Source organism: Phlebotomus papatasi, chromosome 3 (genome assembly GCF_024763615.1).
Source record: "Phlebotomus papatasi isolate M1 chromosome 3, Ppap_2.1, whole genome shotgun sequence".
Classification (NCBI taxonomy): domain Eukaryota; kingdom Metazoa; phylum Arthropoda; class Insecta; order Diptera; family Psychodidae; genus Phlebotomus; species Phlebotomus papatasi.
The window spans coordinates 19509070-19527494 of NC_077224.1; the positions used below are offsets into that span (position 1 = coordinate 19509070).

The 18425-nt window shown below is 35.1% G+C and overlaps 1 protein-coding gene across 4 annotated transcripts in view; it reads right to left on the reverse strand.

The window, feature by feature from the left end:
• The window catches only part of LOC129806832 (lachesin), a 106143-nt gene that overhangs the window by 10844 nt on the left and 76874 nt on the right, over nt 1-18425 (reverse strand). For 3 of the 4 annotated variants that reach the window (XM_055855621.1, XM_055855617.1, XM_055855618.1), the window contains exons 2-11: nt 15033-15127; nt 14800-14924; nt 14689-14724; nt 14465-14614; nt 10095-10299; nt 6676-6753; nt 6555-6608; nt 3807-3926; nt 3452-3622; nt 631-813 (exon numbers count right to left, since the gene is read on the reverse strand). In XM_055855621.1, coding sequence (XP_055711596.1) covers nt 631-813; nt 3452-3622; nt 3807-3926; nt 6555-6608; nt 6676-6753; nt 10095-10299; nt 14465-14614; nt 14689-14724; nt 14800-14924; nt 15033-15111 — 1201 coding nt within the window. In that variant the 5' untranslated portion in view covers nt 15112-15127. Of the gene's footprint in view, nt 1-630; nt 814-3451; nt 3623-3806; nt 3927-6554; nt 6609-6675; nt 6754-10094; nt 10300-14464; nt 14615-14688; nt 14725-14799; nt 14925-15032; nt 15149-18425 lie in introns of all 4 variants that reach the window. The other variant, XM_055855620.1, reaches the window with a different exon arrangement.

Sequence of the window (18425 nt, forward strand, 5' to 3'; positions counted from 1 at the left end):
TTTAAAAGCCGCAATTTTTCGGTTCCTGTTAAAGACTGAATTTTTTTAGGGGGGGGGGTGGTTGGTTTGGTCATTTGCTCAAGCCGTCCGCAAAAGATCTAATGTTCTAACATTATTATCCGTAATTCCTGAAAGAGGCTTGACATAATTTTTTGTAAAGATATTTGGGTAAAAATTACCAAAAATATGTACCTCTGCGGATTTGACAAACTTTCAAAAAAAGTTCCACGAACTTTTTTTTAGAGTAATCAAAAGTATGAGAGTCAGTCGTTAGAACGTAAATTTAAACTCTGAACGTCAAAACGTGTTTTCATCTTTTTCAGCATAACAAACTAATAATTTTCCAGTGAAAATGTCTCTGCAAGTTTGTACATTTTATATCTCCCAATCTACCTGTGCTTTGTGTGATATTTTCCAACCAAGAAAAAAATATTGGTGCAAGTTAAACATTCCATGTTGTGTTCTTTTGTGAATTAGAAGAGGTGTATGGTGCTAAAAAGTCATATTAACCAAGTCTGACTGTGCAGAAATTTTCACTTGCTCTAAATGAATATTCACAGTGCAAATATTTACCATCAAAAGGTGCAATCATGTGAGAAGAGTGGAAAGAGGGACAAAAGGGATATTTACCTTCAAAAGCCGCACCAGCAATTTCATTCTCTTGCACATGATTTGTTACGACGGTCTCCTTGATCTTGGGGACATCAAATGTGGCAGCTTTGATGTGACTCTGCGTGGCCTTTCGCCTTGGTTTTGCCGTAGTGTACACATAGGGTGTTGGGGTTGTTGTTGAGGTTGGTGGCAGTCGCAGTTCTGCGAACGGAAAATGAGCAGGAAAATTGTGTGACGGAATGTGCACTAAAGAAAATCATAATTTAACATATCTCTTCAAACAATAATAAATTATCAGTGCAAGGCACAGAGATTGAGAGTATGAAAATACTTTGCTAATGTTACACGTAAACTCACGAAGAACGATACTTATGACCAATTCAGAGATGAGAGTGAATTATGAGACCATCTTAGTTCTAAAATTTTGGGAATATGTCGGATCGCAACCGTAATTTCTTTAAAAACGAAGGAAATACAAGATCGGTTATAAAGTCAAAGAAAGAACATTTGGATTTCTCTTTAAGAATAATGGTGCTATTTCAATGAAAAATGAAAAGAGTGACCTTTATCCTGAAAGTTTGATACTCGGCAGCTGCAGATTTTTCAGCTGCCGTATCGAATTAGTCCAGTGAATGGATGAAAAAGTAATGCCTAATGCATTGACAATGAACCGCCTAAACAAGAGAGGCTGATACAGAAACGGGTTCGACATAAAGAGATCTGTCGATACAAATACACATACACATTCACTGCAACTGATCCAACCAAGGCTGGTCTCCCGCAATATAGAAACGGCACGGTGTGTGTACCTCAGGCATACAAAAGCCGAGATATAGAGCTGGAGGACCGCCTTGAGGGTTACGTAGAATGGAGTAATGGGAAGTGCCCAAATAAGTGGCCTAGATGCAGCGGAACCGATAAAGGTTTAAGCCGATCCATAGACAATCTGAATAAGATTGAAATTGGTTACTGTCTCGAATACATAAAGAAAATTCGATAATGCGGGATCATTTAAAATAAGTCAGGCGTTAAAATAATGCTCAGAAGAAAGATTTATGGCGCTATTCCAATGAAAAATGAATATATATTTTTTTAGCACTTTATTATTCTAAATTGCTTCTACATAATTGTCTTTTCTTTGTACTGATTTCTGTCACGACTGTTTGGCGGTTTTAGAAAACGATTAGGACTGAGGGAAAAGACTCGAGACAGGAACCAACACAAAGAAAAGTCGATAATGTAGACGCACTTGAGAACAATAAAAAGCCAGAAAACCATGTTATTATTTTTTTTTGGAATAACATCATAATGATGCTATTCCATGTAATGAAAAATGAATAGAAGTGATCATTCTCCTGAACGTTTTTTACAGCTCGAACTCCACGGAGAGAGCAGTATATAATCTCTCGATTTTGAGTTATATATATATTTCGACTTCTTACCCCCCAAGGAGTCGTATTTTGGTAGAATTTTTGAAATCTGAAGTTTCGAGTTCTTTGGCGTCACGCTGTTTTTCCGTCTGTCCGTCTTTCATCAGCTCTAGAGGCCAAACGGTTAGAGATAGCGACTTGGGACCTAAGGGGGCCCCCATAAGTCGACCCAACGATCGTTAACATGTCACTCCTTTCCCCCCCCCACCCCTTCCCAACCACTCCTAAACAATGTTTTTTGGGATTGCTCGAAAACGCGTCGTGTATTTTTTTTCATTTTTGGATATGTTTTAGAGATTACCCAGACGAACATTTCGTCCATAGACGGAAGTAACGTTGAATCATTCCTAATAACAGGTTTTCAAGGTCAAAGATTAAAAAGACACTACACAGCGCATTTACCAAGCAAATGGGGTCATGTTTGTGCTCGTTAGAAAGGTCTTGGAATTTCCGACAAAACTGAACCTGTTCCAATCGGTTCAGAATCGGTAATGAACCGGTTCATAACCGATAAATAATTTTTATACAAAATTCAATTAAATTATTCCTGAGGTGTATTTTGGGAAATATTTTGAGTGATTTATAAGTCGGTTTAAATCGGTTGTGAACCGGTAATGAACCGGTTATTTACCGATAAGTAATTTTTGTTCGAATATAATTTTTATTACTCTTTAAACTATTTTGTGGAATCTATTGAGAATCGATTCAAATCGGTTGAGCACCTGTAAACGGTAAATGATGAGAAAGTACTTTTGAGGTATAGCTAAGTCACGAGTTCGAGCATTTCGCAAAACCTGGGACGCTTTGCCACCCCTTTTTAGTAATTGAAGGTTCTCAAATATTTCTACATTATCGACTTTACTCTTTACTTTTTGTTGGTTCCTGTCTCGACTGTTTGCCCTAGTCCTCGCTGTCTTCTAAAACCACCAAGCAGTTGCCACAAGAACCAATGCAATGATAAGTCGATTATGTAGAAACGTTCGAGAACAGTCATGTACTAAAAGAACATGTTCATTTTTCATTGGAATAGCAACATTACCCTTTTCATTCTTCATTGTAATAGCACTATGAAACAATTTGAAAATGTTTCGAAAATTAAGCTTGTCAGCAGAGATTTATTCGCCGAAATGTAGACAAAATTGAATCGGAGTAAAGCTGAGTAAGAGGTTTTTAGTTCGAAAGGGAGATTTCGAATAAAAATATCCATGTTTTTTTAAATCAACATTAGGGTACATTTTCCACTGAAATTTCTTGCAATTTTTAAAAATCTTGCTTTATTGGGAAAATAAAATTAAAATTCACTAGATAAAATGATGTGCGAGAAGCAAGCAATTATGATATAATTTTTAGGAATTTTTCCTCAAATTCACTAAACAATGTTTTCATAAATCTTCGATAAATTGACATACCTTGAAGACGAATCCTCGCCTCAGATTTGCCCAATCCATTGATACTGGAGCAGACATAGCTGTGAAAATCATCAAATTGCAAATTCCTCACAGTGAGATTCATCTGCCAAGTGTAGGAATTTATCATGCCTTCTGTCATTTGATATTTTGGCCCCTCGTAGATTTTAGTGCCTAAAAAACAGAGGAGTGAAAAGTGGGAGGATGGGTCAGTGTTTTGTGTCACTCATGATGACCCCTAATCGTCCATGGGATGCACATGGCATTTTGCGGGGGGGAAGGCTGCTTTTGCAGTGCAAATGAATTGAGAATGGGTATTTATCACTGCATCCACACCCTCCTCAATTGTCCAACATACCATCATGTCTATACCATCCATTTAGAGGTTTTGGGTATGCTTCCACAACACACTGGAGCAGAACATGACGATCCACTGGAGCTGCGACTAATTGATTTACAACACGGACAACTGGGACAACTGTGAATGATTTTGGCGGGAAAAGATTTATTTTTCTGTGCCTCTGTGTTTTTTTTCCTACCAAAGTCCACCCCTCTCAATCCTCCCACAGAAGAATAAAAAAAATACATATATATTTACTGTGAGAAAAAAACTTTCAGAAACATACACCGTTCTCAGAATTGATGAACTCAGTTGGGGAGAATAATTTCTTTTTTTTCTGTTGAGGGAGAAAATTAAGTTTTAACTTTGGCAAAAGTCACTCATTAATCACGTGACTTATTAAGGGGTGGACTGGAGGTATTTTTGTTGAAAAAATTCTAATAGGGTGGAGTAACAACTTTTCGCCACTTTAAGGGAAATAAAAAGAGAAATTGTGCTTTATACGGGCTTCAGACCTAAGGCTTAGCTATCTAGCTTAACTCCTCTAATTCTTTATCAGGCATGATTTTTTAGGAAATTCTTGTTTAGAATTGGATATTAAGGGCAAATGATCCAATAGATTTTGAAAAATCAATAAAATCGCTTGTTATTTAGATTTTTGAGACCTTCAGGAACTGGGCTAAACCTCTAGTCTGAAGCTGGCATTATGGAGTTATTGCAATGAAAAATGAAAAAAGTGATCTTTGTGATATTTCTCCAGAACGTTTTTTTAAGTACTTGACTATTTTCTGGGTTGATTCCTGTCAGGACTGTTTGGTGGTTTTAGAACATGTCGAGGACTAGGAAAAACAGTCACAACAAGAACCAATACAAAGAGAAATCCATAATGCAGAAACATTTGAGAACAGTCATGTACTAAAAAAAACGTTGAGGAGCAAGATCACTGCTTATAATTTTTCATTACATGGAATAGGAATTAACATATTTCTTTTTAGGTTTTTACTTTTCTCAAGAGTTTTCTTTGGGTTGGTTCCTGTCTCGACTCCTTTCTCTCAATCCTTATCGTGTTCTAAAACCACCAAACAGTCGTGTCAGGAACCAATACAAGGAAAAATCAGTTATGTAGGAGCATTTCGGAACAGTGAAATGCTAAAAAAAACACATTTTCATTTTTCATTGGAATGAATCAATAATGGGTTTATTAAGCTGTGACGGGTTATGATAACAATGGTGGAGTACCATTATTGATTGTACAGTAGACTCTCGCTAATTCGGCCCCTTAACATCGGGCTACTTTTTAATTCGAGTAGCAGTTAAATTTGAAAAAAGTTTATTGACATTTTTGAAGTTCAATTATGATTATCGAATGAAGCAAATATGCTCAAATTTGCTATGCTTTGCCTCAGTTGTGATGTGATTTTGCATTATTAAGGGGATTAAGGGACTTTCAGGACTTTCAGGACTTTCAGGACTTCCATGAAATTTACAATTAATATGAGCATGTAAACTTAATATGAGTATGCAGGTAAACTAAAAATCGTTGCATTTCAAATAATTTGATGGCCGAATTTATCTTTAATTCGGGTGATGTTGCCGTCCCAATTGCCCCAATTTGAGAGAGTCTACTGTATACTATTAATGTTTTAAATTAGTTGATATATTTTTAAAAATTTCAGTAAACTCTGCGAGATTTTCAAATTTACACAAGTTTTACAGATTTTTCTGCCGCCATTGTTATCATAATCCGTCACAGCTTAATAAAACTTCAAATACGGATATTTCTGATAAAATATTAACAAAAATTGATTCTATACTATTAATATTTTAAATTAGTTATTAGATTTTTAAAAATTTAAGTAAACTCTGCAAAATTTTCAAATTCACACAACTTTTACCCATTAATCTGCCACCATTATTATCAAAATCCGTTACAGCTTAATAAAACTTCAAATACGGATAATTCTGACAAAATATTAACAAAAAGAAAAACAAAAAAAAATAATAATTACCTTTTAAAAACGAAAATTAATCCGGAAGGTCCATTTGTTTCAAAAAAATAAAAAAAATATATGGATTTACGCGCATTTTCCAACAGTTATAAACGGTAATACACCTTTAAACTCCAAAAAGTATTTTAGGCATTACTTTTTTTCATTTGAAAATGGAATGTTACAGGTAAAATATTTCATTTTAACAAGTGAATAATATAAAACTTCATTTAGCAACATTTCAGATCAGTGCAGTGTTCTATTTTGTTTTTCGTTTTTTACCCATCAACGATGAAATCACCATTTCAGAAGCATAGTGATCACACCGATTTGATGATACAGGCGCACAATTTTAGTCACTATTTATTTTTTGACACAAATATAAAAATAGTAATAGTTGCACAACGCTCCATGAAGGAACTTAGGCCTTCCCGCAAGGGGAGTTCAGAACATCTTTTATCATTTTTTGAATTTGAATCAAGTGCAGTGAAGCTTGCTGCATGCGGGATGCAATCCGAACACCTTTAACGTCAGAAAAATTCCTGGTGACTTAAAGAGATTCGAACCCGGGACACTCGCATCATAGAGCGAGTGCTCTACCACTCGACCTATTTAGTGCCCTTTCTTGACACTAACAACAAATTAAAAAATTGAAAGAATAAAGGTATAGCAAAAAATTTCAGCAGTTAAGCCGCCCCTGTGATTCCGAATAAACGATATATTCAAAGTGGCGAAAAGTAGTTATACCACCCTATTTAACATTAAAAGGAAAACTTACAGATCACTTTTACGTCGAATCTTTTGCTGACTGAGGGTGGCACACCATTTGATGCTGTTGGGAAAAAGTTTTTTAATTATTGCTGCTGTGGAACAAAGAAAAATCTTTAATTTTTTTTTACCTATACACAAATAAGCTCCCATGTCTGTTCTCTGTACATTATGCAACGTAAGACGTTCCCCATCGACGTGTTTGATGACTGAAAATTTTTAGTGCATAAAATATTTATTTCATTTGCACTTCTAACCAATTTTCACCTTCCAACAGTTCTCTGCTGGAAAAATTCTATTTTCGTCCAATGTGGATCAAAAATTCCCAACACACAGAATGCAAAGGCCAATTTCAATTTAAAAAGAACCATCTTTTGCCCACCCTCTCTGCAAAAATTTACATTCAACCACCTTTTTATTAGCACCATGAGTTCTATTATATCGCCCAACCACCCACTGTATGATAATAAAATGCTTGTGCAAAAAATGACACGTTGCCCCAGCTTGAGGCCAAAGCTCCCGAACAGAGAATAAATAGCAAATTCTTACACTTTCGTGGGAATTTTCACATTTAAAGACGAGACTTTGGTAAATTTGATTTTGGAAAAGTTTTTGCAAATTTTCAAGATTAAGCATTATATCTGCTCTGAGTATGTAATAAAATATCTATTAAATCTCCTAAAGGATTGTTCTTACTGCTTAAGGCTTTCAAAACTTTAAAAGAATTCAAAGTTTTGACCAGTCAGAGGACATGATGGGAAAAATATTTTAAAGTATTAAAAATTAACAATACGAGAACGAATATAGGATCTGGTTCAGAGAAAGTTAGGGAAGAGGTTAACAACCTCTATCTTTAAAAGCAAGATTGTTACGAAAACTCGCAGAGCCTGGGATGTAGAAGGGAGCTAGCGAAGAGTAGTCAGGATCGGAGGAGGCTGTGCTAGAAATCCCTTCCCTTTAAAAGGGCGTTGTAGCCACCTAAATAAGTAATAAGGGCGTGGCCTATTTTTTCATGAATGATTTGTCTTTTAAACTCGTCTCAGATTAAGATGTTAGAGTTAATCTTATTATTTAGTTAAAATAATAATAGAAAACTTAAATATTCGTATGAGGAATAAGTAAAGCGTGAACGTCAAATTGACAAATTAACGCGAATTCAATGTCAAAACGTAAAAGACATGGGAAGCTATCGGATAAGTCGCACCTTAGGGCCTAAATATACTCAGGCTGATCCTCGAGAATTTAGCCTGAAAAGGATATTGGGCAAAAATATATGGGAGTTGATCTATGTGTCGATCACAGATGGAATTAGGCGCATTTTATAGGTAATGGTGTAGGATGAAAAACTACCGAGACCCAGGACGATATTTGCAGGAGTTCTTGTAAAAACGCTTTTATCCTTTTGAAAAAAATACCATTTTAACATCGAATTACTCAACATCAGCTAAAGGGATCTTCATAAAATTCAGTATGGAGTCAATGTACGACTTAAGATATTTATCCATAGATACTACCCCCTCCCCCCAGCCTTTCTTCCAGTAGCCCCCATACAAAATGCGAACTTTTTTCATTATAACTTTGTTCTGAGAAGAAGTAAAAGCTGAAACTTGGCATAAAATCAAAGTGTATAAAAGGGTTTTTAACCATGTATATAGGCTCTTCCCTCCTCTACTCCTTCTTGTAACCCCCATACAAAATAATGAGCCCAAACACAAGTAGATTTTGATTCTCCATTAGTGTCTTGGGTAAAAGGTAAATGGAACTCTATTTGCACAAAAAGTCGTTAAAGTTCGAAGAATTCAAATTCAATTTCAAATTTTCGTATTAAATTTTCGAACAAAGTGGGGAAAATTTATCAAATATCATACTAAAAAGCTGGCAAAAGGGTTACTCAGTGATTAAATAATGGGACAAGAACAGTAAGATTCGTTGTTCTATTTTTTCCTCACAACAATGTGAAGACCGTCACATTTTGACACTTGAGCACTTCGAAATTCGAACAGGATGTAACTTCCGTCACCTTGCGAAAGTATTAAGAAGTAAGAAAGTCTCTTTTTTGGATCTTCAAATAGATTTTCGAATTTTTCAAGATCTATTTCTGTACGGAAAGAATTACTTTTTCCACTGTAACTCCTATGTGAAAAGAAGTAGAAATCGGAATAGGATCAAGGGTAATGGAAAGCTCTTTAACCGTGTATATATACGTTTCCCCTACCACTCCTTAAAGCAGTCCCCATACAAAATGAGGACTTTTTCCACTATAACTCCTCAATGAGAAAAGATAGAAGGCTGAAACTCGGCATGGGAACAAGGTGTATGAAATGAAGACTATTTAGTCATGTAAAGTCTGATTACGATTTAAAAATAAAATAAATAAATAAATCACAGGTGCAAATATAAGTCAAAATATCTAATGATTCTATTGAAATCGATGAATACAATGAGTTCATACCTCTCTCTATAACACATTAAAAATATTGTACATACATACGCTTGAGAATAGTTTCGAAACTTAAAACTTTTCTTATTATTTCAAAATTTTGATAACCTGTAGCGCCCCTTGCGGTCGACTTGTGAACTTATTTATACCGCCATTTTGTAGGATTTTTCGAGGCCTTTCGATTGAGTATTTATTGATTAAATTCGGTTGATAAATCTCTGAGATATAAGGTTTCAAGTTTTGATTTTGAGCCCTCATATTTCAATGTCCTCCTAGGCATGTTATGCATTATAAAGACATAGGCTTTTATGCCTGTTTCGAGAATATGCAGTCATTTAATACATTTTATTTTGCAATTTAAGTATTTCCTTAAAAAAAGACAGCATAAGTGAAAAGTGTTTTTATGCTCTAGCTAGAACTTTGCTCCCGAACAAAAGTTATTTGGGGAATGTTGGCATGGTTCGCACAGAGTGAACCTTCAAACAACGCAAATTTTCTTTTTGTTTGCAAAGAGCTAGTTCGTCATTTCTTAGTCATAAGATAGATCATTATTAAGGTCATGAGACGAGATGAGAAATGGTACCCTTTGCAAACAAGGAGAAAATTCACATCGTTTGAAGGTCCACTGTGTGCGAACCATGCCTACATTTCCCTACCTTTACAAATGCCTATCCAATGATATAGGTCTCATTGGTGGTCGCACCATAGACTACTTTTGCCCATTGTCCTTCAGCTGTCAAGGATCAGCTTGAGTCTTTTTGGGCTCTTAGATTTGTTTTAACATCTAAAGGAGGCGTGGCTTATTCTTTTTCGGCAGAAAACACTTAGGAACTCAAATACGATACTAATATTCCGTGAAAAAAATATAAATCCACGTAATAATAAATTCCATTTGATGTTTTTAAATTACACTTGACAAACGCGGCAAAGCCTTGGATAATTTTGAAATAACTGCCAATTTAGAAATAATATAATTCCTAAGTGTGACTTAATAGAAAATATCTCTCGTGTACAAAGTGTAGAAGGGAAAAATGGCTCTCAGAAGACAAAGGATTTTTTTTTAATATCACTTGGGAGTTATCTTGCAAAAATACAACAAAGAGAGCATACCTTGTTTATCTCTTCCCTCATTCCGTAGGACAATATCCTTGCCACCTTCGCGACGCCACTGCACTGAAGGCATTGGAACACCCGTAGCTGAGCAAACTAATTGCACTGTCCCACCTTCGGGGGTGATTCCCTCCTCCTGGGTGGCACTATTGGTGTCAGGCTGATTCAGAATATCCGGCGGGACGACCACACTGAGGTAGCCAGACTGTTGGATTCAGACATGATAATGAGGTTCTTTACAGAAAAAAAAGCACTATGGCATTTTACACAACTGCGACAACGATTAAAATGATGCCAAAAAGAGTTTCAACCCTTCCCAGAAAATTGAGTTTCATGAGGCCAGGAAATTCAACGTTGGATGGCTTTTTACCAGCCTCCAGAATCACCTGTCTCATTCCCATTTGAATGCGACATTACACTTGTGGGAAGCAATTTTGGCATCAATATTGCTGACACGTTGCTACTTGGGAAATGGAAAGAAAACGAATTAAGCCTGGCATGACATTGCATTTCTCAAACTCGAGCTTATATACCTCCTCTATAAAAATAAAACGAATTGACAAGAATAAGGGAAAGAAAAAAATCGTTTTCCACAATATTTTGTAACCCTGGATAAAGATCTAAGGTTGACAGATGTCAACAGCTTGGATAAACCTGGATAAAGCAGGATAAAGACTGAAAATGTGAATATCAATCACCACGAGACTATTGCTTCCAAATATAGTATGGTAAATTAATCGACATGCACAACATCATAGCAATTTCAGCATTCTCGAGTGTTAATCGTGCAGAAATGGTGGGTGAATTCCGTTCCGAGATAAACCATTAAATGTCTCAGTCGTACTAAATGTAGCATGTCTGTGGGTTTTTCAAAGCCCCCCCAACCCCAGGAAAAGGGACGGTTACAGATGTGGCCTCTGACCTGGACAAACATACAGTGAGCTTTTTGGGGTCGAATCAACGCCCCATCAATGAATGTCTGGCCTTTTCACTGTCTCTCACACTCTCTTTCGTGTTTCTACACAGAACAAATGGGATTCAAACAGCAACAGTTTATCCGACAGTCTCTTTCAACTGGCTCCCATCCACCTGACACATTTCTGGTAGAAATTGAGGGTGGTGCTAAACAAATCAACAACAAAACATTTTCATCGTTTAGACAAACACCCAAAATCTTCAGGCAAAAGTCTGACACTCCATCCACTCACAACTTCAGGACAATATAAAATAAACCCTTTTAGGGATATAGGGGTTGAATTAGGGGTATATTTTGGAACGTTTTTTTGCAAAAGTTTGAGACAAATTGAATCATCGCCTACAACCTTTTTAGAAGTTTCATTAAAAGTTCTTTTTAACAGCTAAAGTTATGCAATTTTAAAAAGGGATGTGGTAGTTTCGAACATACATAACTTTGGATAGTATACTTACATTATAAGGATAATTACTAATAACTGGAATATACATTCAGATAGCCTATAGGCTATAAGAATGGCTATAAGAGAAACCGGTGTTAGCCAAAATCCCAGACGTTCAAATTACGAAAAACTAAAATCGAAATTCCGAAAGCCAAAATTCGGAAATTCCGAAAGCCAAAATTCGGAAATTCCGTAAGGGGAATTTTGGGGGAACTTAGCCCGTTTGGCATTTTATCCCATACAAGATTTTGACTCATTCCGGATTTCAAATTCATTTGGAATTTTGACCCTTATAGCTCCGGCACCCCTTTTAGATTAGGAAAATTTCATGAAGTCGAAATTCGAATTCCCTTCTTTCTCACATGCTTTGAATATGTCTATCTCATTCTCTTGTACTGTTCTTCTTCTTTTAAACATCACTCCAAATTCAATTTAGCTCAATCGAATTTGGTGTGCGAAAGAATGAGATAGTCATATGCAAAACATGTGAAAAAGAAAGCGATTCAAATTTCGACTTCATGAAATTTTTCTGATCAAAATGGTGTGCCGGAGCCATAAGGGTCAAAATTCCAAATGAATTTGATATCCGGAATGTGCCAAAGTCTTGTATGGAAAAAATGCCAAGCGGGCAAGTTCCCGCCAAAATACCTCTTTCGAAATTTCCGAATTTTGACTTTCGGACTTTCAATCTATTCCAGATTTTAGTCTTTCGCGATTTGAGCGTCCGGGATTTTGGCTAACACCGGTTTCTCTTGGGTATAGGCTATCTGAATATATATTCCAGAAATCGCTGAAGTCTTTAGGAATTTTGACCAATACGAATTTATGGCTTTTCGGGACTTTGAACTATTTTGAATTTTGACTTCGGGATTTTGGTGTTCGGGATTTTGGCTCACACGGCATTTTTGATTCGTTCAGGATTCTAATTATTTTGGAATTTTCACAATTAAAAATTATGATCCATTTGAAATTTTGGCTTCTACATTTTTGCTTCTGGATTTAGGTTTCCGGATTTTGGCTTTCGAAATTTTGGCGTTCGGGATTTCTGTTTTTAAAATTCTTAGAACCCAATTTAAATAACACATAATTCACACTCCTCAAATAAGTGTAATGAAGAACAGTTAAAATATGTGAAACTAAATCACGCGATCTTCCGCTAGTAATGTTCAAAGGCCTCAAGGGCTATAACCAGGATTATAGTAAGAGAAAGCTAAATTTTAAAATTATATCAGTTTGAAATTGAGTGGAATATTTTTGGATGATTATCCCCCAAGGAATGGTTTCTTGGACGCAAAGAACAAGCCTGTCAGACTTTAAGAACTTGCGCTTATTGCAGAAAAATAAAATTCTTAGGACCTTAAATTCTTTAGACAATCACTTAGGAACTATTTTTTGGGAAATATTCTGTAATTTGATTTTTTTTTTCACCGATATTAACGGATTTATACGAAGGTACGAAAACGTTCTCATTATTGGTCTGAATAGCTTTTCTTAAAGGGAATGCATTTAGCTTGGAAATAATGTCCCAAAAGAAATTTTCTTGGATTCAAAAGTCTTTAGACTTTCCTTAAAAAATCAGTATACGTCGTATTTTTATCCGATTTTGATGATTTAAAGAGATGTGAAACTTTTTTATCAGGTTTTCAAACAGTCTAAGTTTAGGGATAAAATTGAATTGTGCCTTAACTTTCTTTGGATTTTTTCTAGAAGCTTTCTGTTGAAGACTAACCCTATAAGAACGAGTGGGACACATGTGTCCCAAAAACTAAAACTATTTTTTTTTACTATAGTAAGTTATTTCGTCCTCTAAATAGTCCAAAAAAAATTGTTTTTATTTTTGCGACATTGGTGTTCCATTCGTCCTTAAAAAGCTAAGCATAAAGCCTTCTATTTAGCTGTAAAATATTTCCAAATTAGTTTTTCTTGGCGCAAATTATAAGCCCAATCTTAATGAATGTTGTGGATTTCATAAGCACAATCAGAAAGCTTGCTTAATGGTGCTATTCCAATGGAAAAGTGACCGTGTTTTTTAGCACATTACTGTTCTCAAGTACTAAAAAAGACCACGTCTGTTCCCATTCGTCATTTCAAGGAAAATAGCTTCAAGCTTTCACCCCCGATCACAATGCCATCTGACATTAATTGAAGTAACATGTGGGAACACTCATGGTCTTTTCAGTACTTGAGAACAGTAATGTGCTAAAAAACATGCTCTTTTTTTCATTGGAATAGTACCAAAAGGCATCAAGGGCACTTTTTCTTGAATAAAATGCCATTTTTTGCTCGAAGGAAATTTTTTTGAAAATTGCTAGAGTCTGAACACCTTTTTTGAATGTTTTTTACAAGAATTAATTGAAAAACTTAACGCTGTGAACTGATTTTAAATATTTTGGGCTATTGTATAATAGATAAAATCTTGAGAAGTTCTCTAAAAACTCTTCTAAGACAATATTGTAGCTTCCTTTGAGAAAAGTTAATCAAAAACTTTCCGAAAGTTCTCTTTTTTGATAATTTTCAAATCACTTTAAATTGATAGTACACCAGTATGCATCCAAAACCGAAAGGTCAGTACACATTAGGAGAAATTTCGAGTAAATTCCGTTTTTGACAGATTTTTTTCTGCAGATCTGCTGAAAATATCCTCCTAAAGAAGTTATTTATGGAGAGCTCCAAAGAGATGCTTTGCTATCTCTTTTTCGCCCATTCGGCAAAGACTTTGACTTATTCTATTTAACGATTTTTTAAAAATAAAAACTAAAATGGTTTTTAAGAGGGTATTTCTCAACCGAATGAGGCAAATTTGGATTCGTTGGAAAGGTCTTCGAATCCCGAATAAGTTTCAAAATGTTTGAAGTGGCAATGAATGACATAGGAGGTTGTCGCAGTTTTTTTTCTAAAATTTTTCTAGTCATTTATTTGCTGTTAAACATTAATAGTGCTTTGGTTGTGTCTCACCTGGCTTCGCATGGGATCCGTGTTCACCTGACACATATAACTGCCTGAATCGTTAAGTTGAACATGTGATATGTGCAATTTCCACGTATTGTGGCCATTGTGTGTCACACTTAATCGTGGATTTAGTGCCACCATGTGAGTATGAATAGCCTTTAAAGAGGTAAATGGTATTCAATGAAGTTTTATCAGAATTTGGCAAAGAGTAGGAATAAATGTTTTCTCACCAGAATCGCTTTGGAGTCTGACTTTATCCATGCCACCTGGAAGAAAAGTTCCAGCAGTAAATAGATGAGTATTTAACTTTGGGAATTGGTTAAAGTATATATTTCACTCACCCTGTATTCACCTAAATTGTTGGCGACACACGTGAAAGAAACATCCCTGCCCTGGGTCACTGTTAGATTCTCCAGGGGTGCCAGAAACTCCGGCTCTAGTTCACCATTTGGCATCTGGCTGTGTCCTATCCAGTTCACGTATGTCCCAGTGAGACGTCCATTAATCAAATGATGAAAAATGTTTTTGTGTGAGACAGTTAGTGTGGGAAAAGTTTTTCGGTGTTTTTCTTTACCTGTAGCCAAGGAGAGGAGTACGGTGAATTGGAGCAAAATCTTGAGGAAGAACTTCTTGAAGCAATCAACTTTTGTCATTTTAGCTGAAAAGTCACTGAAAGTAAAATTGCAGCCACTTTAGAAAGACGTTGTACGCTCTTTTTTTTGTCATCTTTTTCTTTATGCTCAAGATAAATCCCTTTTTTCCGTCTTTTTAGACGAAGGGTTCTTACAGGGAGATTGTATTTTCACAAAGTCTTTTCAATTATTACAGAGAATTTTCACGAGGGGAAAGAGTTTGTCATCTTTTTTTTTCCCTTCTTGCCTTAAGTGAACATTTAGCAAATCTGCGAGACAGGTTGAATAGGAAATTCATCCTTCAATTACCATTCAATTTGCCCGTAGAATTCAGAATCGTGATAAGAATTCAATAAGGATCGTGCTTGGGTCATGGAAGAGCCCCCATGGAGAGTTTAATGACGCTCAATTAAACGGCACAAGCTTTAAATTTTAATGATATAATTAAGCATACGATAAAACTCAATCACACTCTGCATTCTACACCCTGCAACATTGCTCATAATTCATTGAGAGGGTGCTGGATTTTCAATTTATATTCAAAGATTATTTTAATTTCCTCAAATTGGAAACTTTTCAGAGCTTTTGAAGCCAAATACATTCTTTGCTAAATTGCACTGTATCTGTAAATTATACTGATTTATCTATGTGTATATGACGAGCTACTAAGACGTAAACGATCCTACTTCACTCCCTGAATATTAATAATACATAATATAACAATTAAATAAAAATAATTTTGTCAAAAATTATTTGCGGAGGTTTCTAAAACAAGCAACAGTTACAAGACAACGCTTTAGTCGTCACAAATTACAATTCAATTGATAAATTACTTTTCCGAGGTCCACGCCATCTAGCGGACTTATAGAGTCGTCATCCCTAAAGTTCAAGAAAGTTAACTTGTGACTCTTTGATGCCTTAAGTCCATTGCCTAAATTTTGATACAAATAATGTTTAATGATCCACCCCTCAATTAGAACACCTAAATTATTTACGTGATGCTTTATCAATTTCAAACTTTCCTTTAAATTTTCTACATTTAAAGGTATAAAAGGTCATTCTGCCAACTTCAAATTAAAGAAAACTTAAAGAAATTTTGCACTTTATTTATTTATTTATTTTCTTCAGAATACGAATCACCATTTAATATATTTTAAAAATTTAACACATAAAGATTTATTTTAGAATTTAGGGACAATGTTATTTAATTATAGGCTAACAATAAAAAGAAAATTATTTCAGCATATTTTATTAATTATTTATGGTTAGGGGAGACTGGGGCAAAAAGTCACAAACCTAAAAATTCAAAAATTCAATATCTTCCAAGATGAAAAAGATAGCGCCTTAAAATTTTTTCCATAGATGGCCTCCATAGACCTTCTTTAAAGTCGTAAGTTTCTTAGAATTCGAACAAGGATTTCAGAAAATAAAAAAATATTGAAATTTTTAGCCCTATTTTTAAAATGTTTTCCTTACAGCAGATATCAACTTTGACCTACTTATTTTCCGAAATTGATGCACTGGTAAATATTACCTAAATAATTTGGACTCTTTGAATACGAAACCACTCTATATTTTAGAATTTTACAAAGATTCTTTTCTCCAGAAATTCTTTTATTAAAAATGACCACTTGGGGTAAAAAGTAACAAAAGCTATGCAACAAAAAGTAACAAAGACCGAGGCAATTTTTGATGTCTCACGGCGAGAAGAAACGTCATTTTCATTTATCGCCGCTTTTTGTTTGCATTGGTCAAATGATTAGCAGTCCCTTGTGTGATTTTTTTTCTAAAACAACTTGAAAAGCACTTTTCTCAATAAATTGGCATTGTATAAATGAGCAGTAAAAAGTTAAAATTAAGCAGTAACATAAAAAATTTGAAATAGTTAAATTATCGTCCAAATTTTGGAAAGGGGAAAATAAAAGGCTTTTCATTCTGTCTGCAATAATTATAAATGTGAAATATTGGATGATTGCATAAGTGCGTGGGACTTTTTCACGCTGGTCGTTAAGGGGTATCCCGTAGCTTACCTCCACCGTTCATGTTCATTTTTTTGCTTATGCTGGAAAGAATATAGTGTTTTACATCCCTCTAATGCAAAGTATCCTTCAAATAAGTTGATATGTCCTTCGGAGGACCTTTCCAAAATGTGGAACAAAAAGGTCCATTTGCAGCATTTAATGTTAGGCGAATATTGGAAAAGTTTAAGTGATGAATTTCAACGGAAAAGCACGATGTTGGACACTAATAATTCGATCGTATTTCTATATTTAGAATAGCTTTGATACATTTAAATGCTCAATAACAAAAGTGTCACATATTTTGACTGAAAGGAATAAGAGGAACCGTATGATTGTAGGGAATGTAGCCATTACTCTCTTGATATGTTGCGATGAAGAAACTTTTCTGGATCTCTTGGTGACAGATGATGAGAAATTGATCTAATACAACAACATACAGCGGAAAAGGTTCTGGGAAAAACAGTCAAGCTTTGCTGTAAAAGCTGATTTGTAATCATTGAATGAGTTGCTGTACATTTGTTGGGATTTTAAGAAAATTAATTTCTTTGAGCTACTTCAACGCGATGAAACAATCATAAAACATAAGCACCCTGACTAATTTGAATTGAATTGAATTTATTTCATCTCATTCTTGACCTTTCCCACCCCCATGCGTCCACCGCCGTCTTAGCGTTGATTCCAATCCCCAGGACTAAGCAGTGGAACTGTTCTTGCTCTGGTTATATGTTTCGGTTTTACAATATGTTTTACATTTCATTGGGGATAGGCCAGTCAAAAAAAGAGAGCAAGATTGCTAAGTTAATCTAGTCAGCTGTATGGCAATTTATTTTCAGCCTAATTTCATAACTTCTCATAATCACCACTAAAAATTCATCAGATTCAATGCGCCCACTTAATAGAAACTTCCGATTCCGGCCAAAAGGGCATAATTTTCCAAAATGACAACACTAAATCATGTATCAACTAGCAGACGCTGTCAAAATTACAGGAGTTACAATAGGAAATTCTCCGGAACCAATAATATTTTTCAGATATTGACCCTTCAGATTATCATTTGTTTCAATCTTTGCAGAATAGTTTGATGCCCAAAAATATGGACTCCTTGGAAGCTGTCTAAAACGACCTTGCGAACTTTCTTTAAGAAAAAGAGGTTCTTTCTTAAAAAATGGGATTGATAAGGTTATATGTCTTTTGAGGACAAGTGTTAAGATCAATGGAGACTATATATCCTTGATTATACAAATTGTATTTCTAAAAGAAAATATCTGTTGAAATGGTTGAAATTTATCTTAGGCAGTCCTACGAACTTATGCA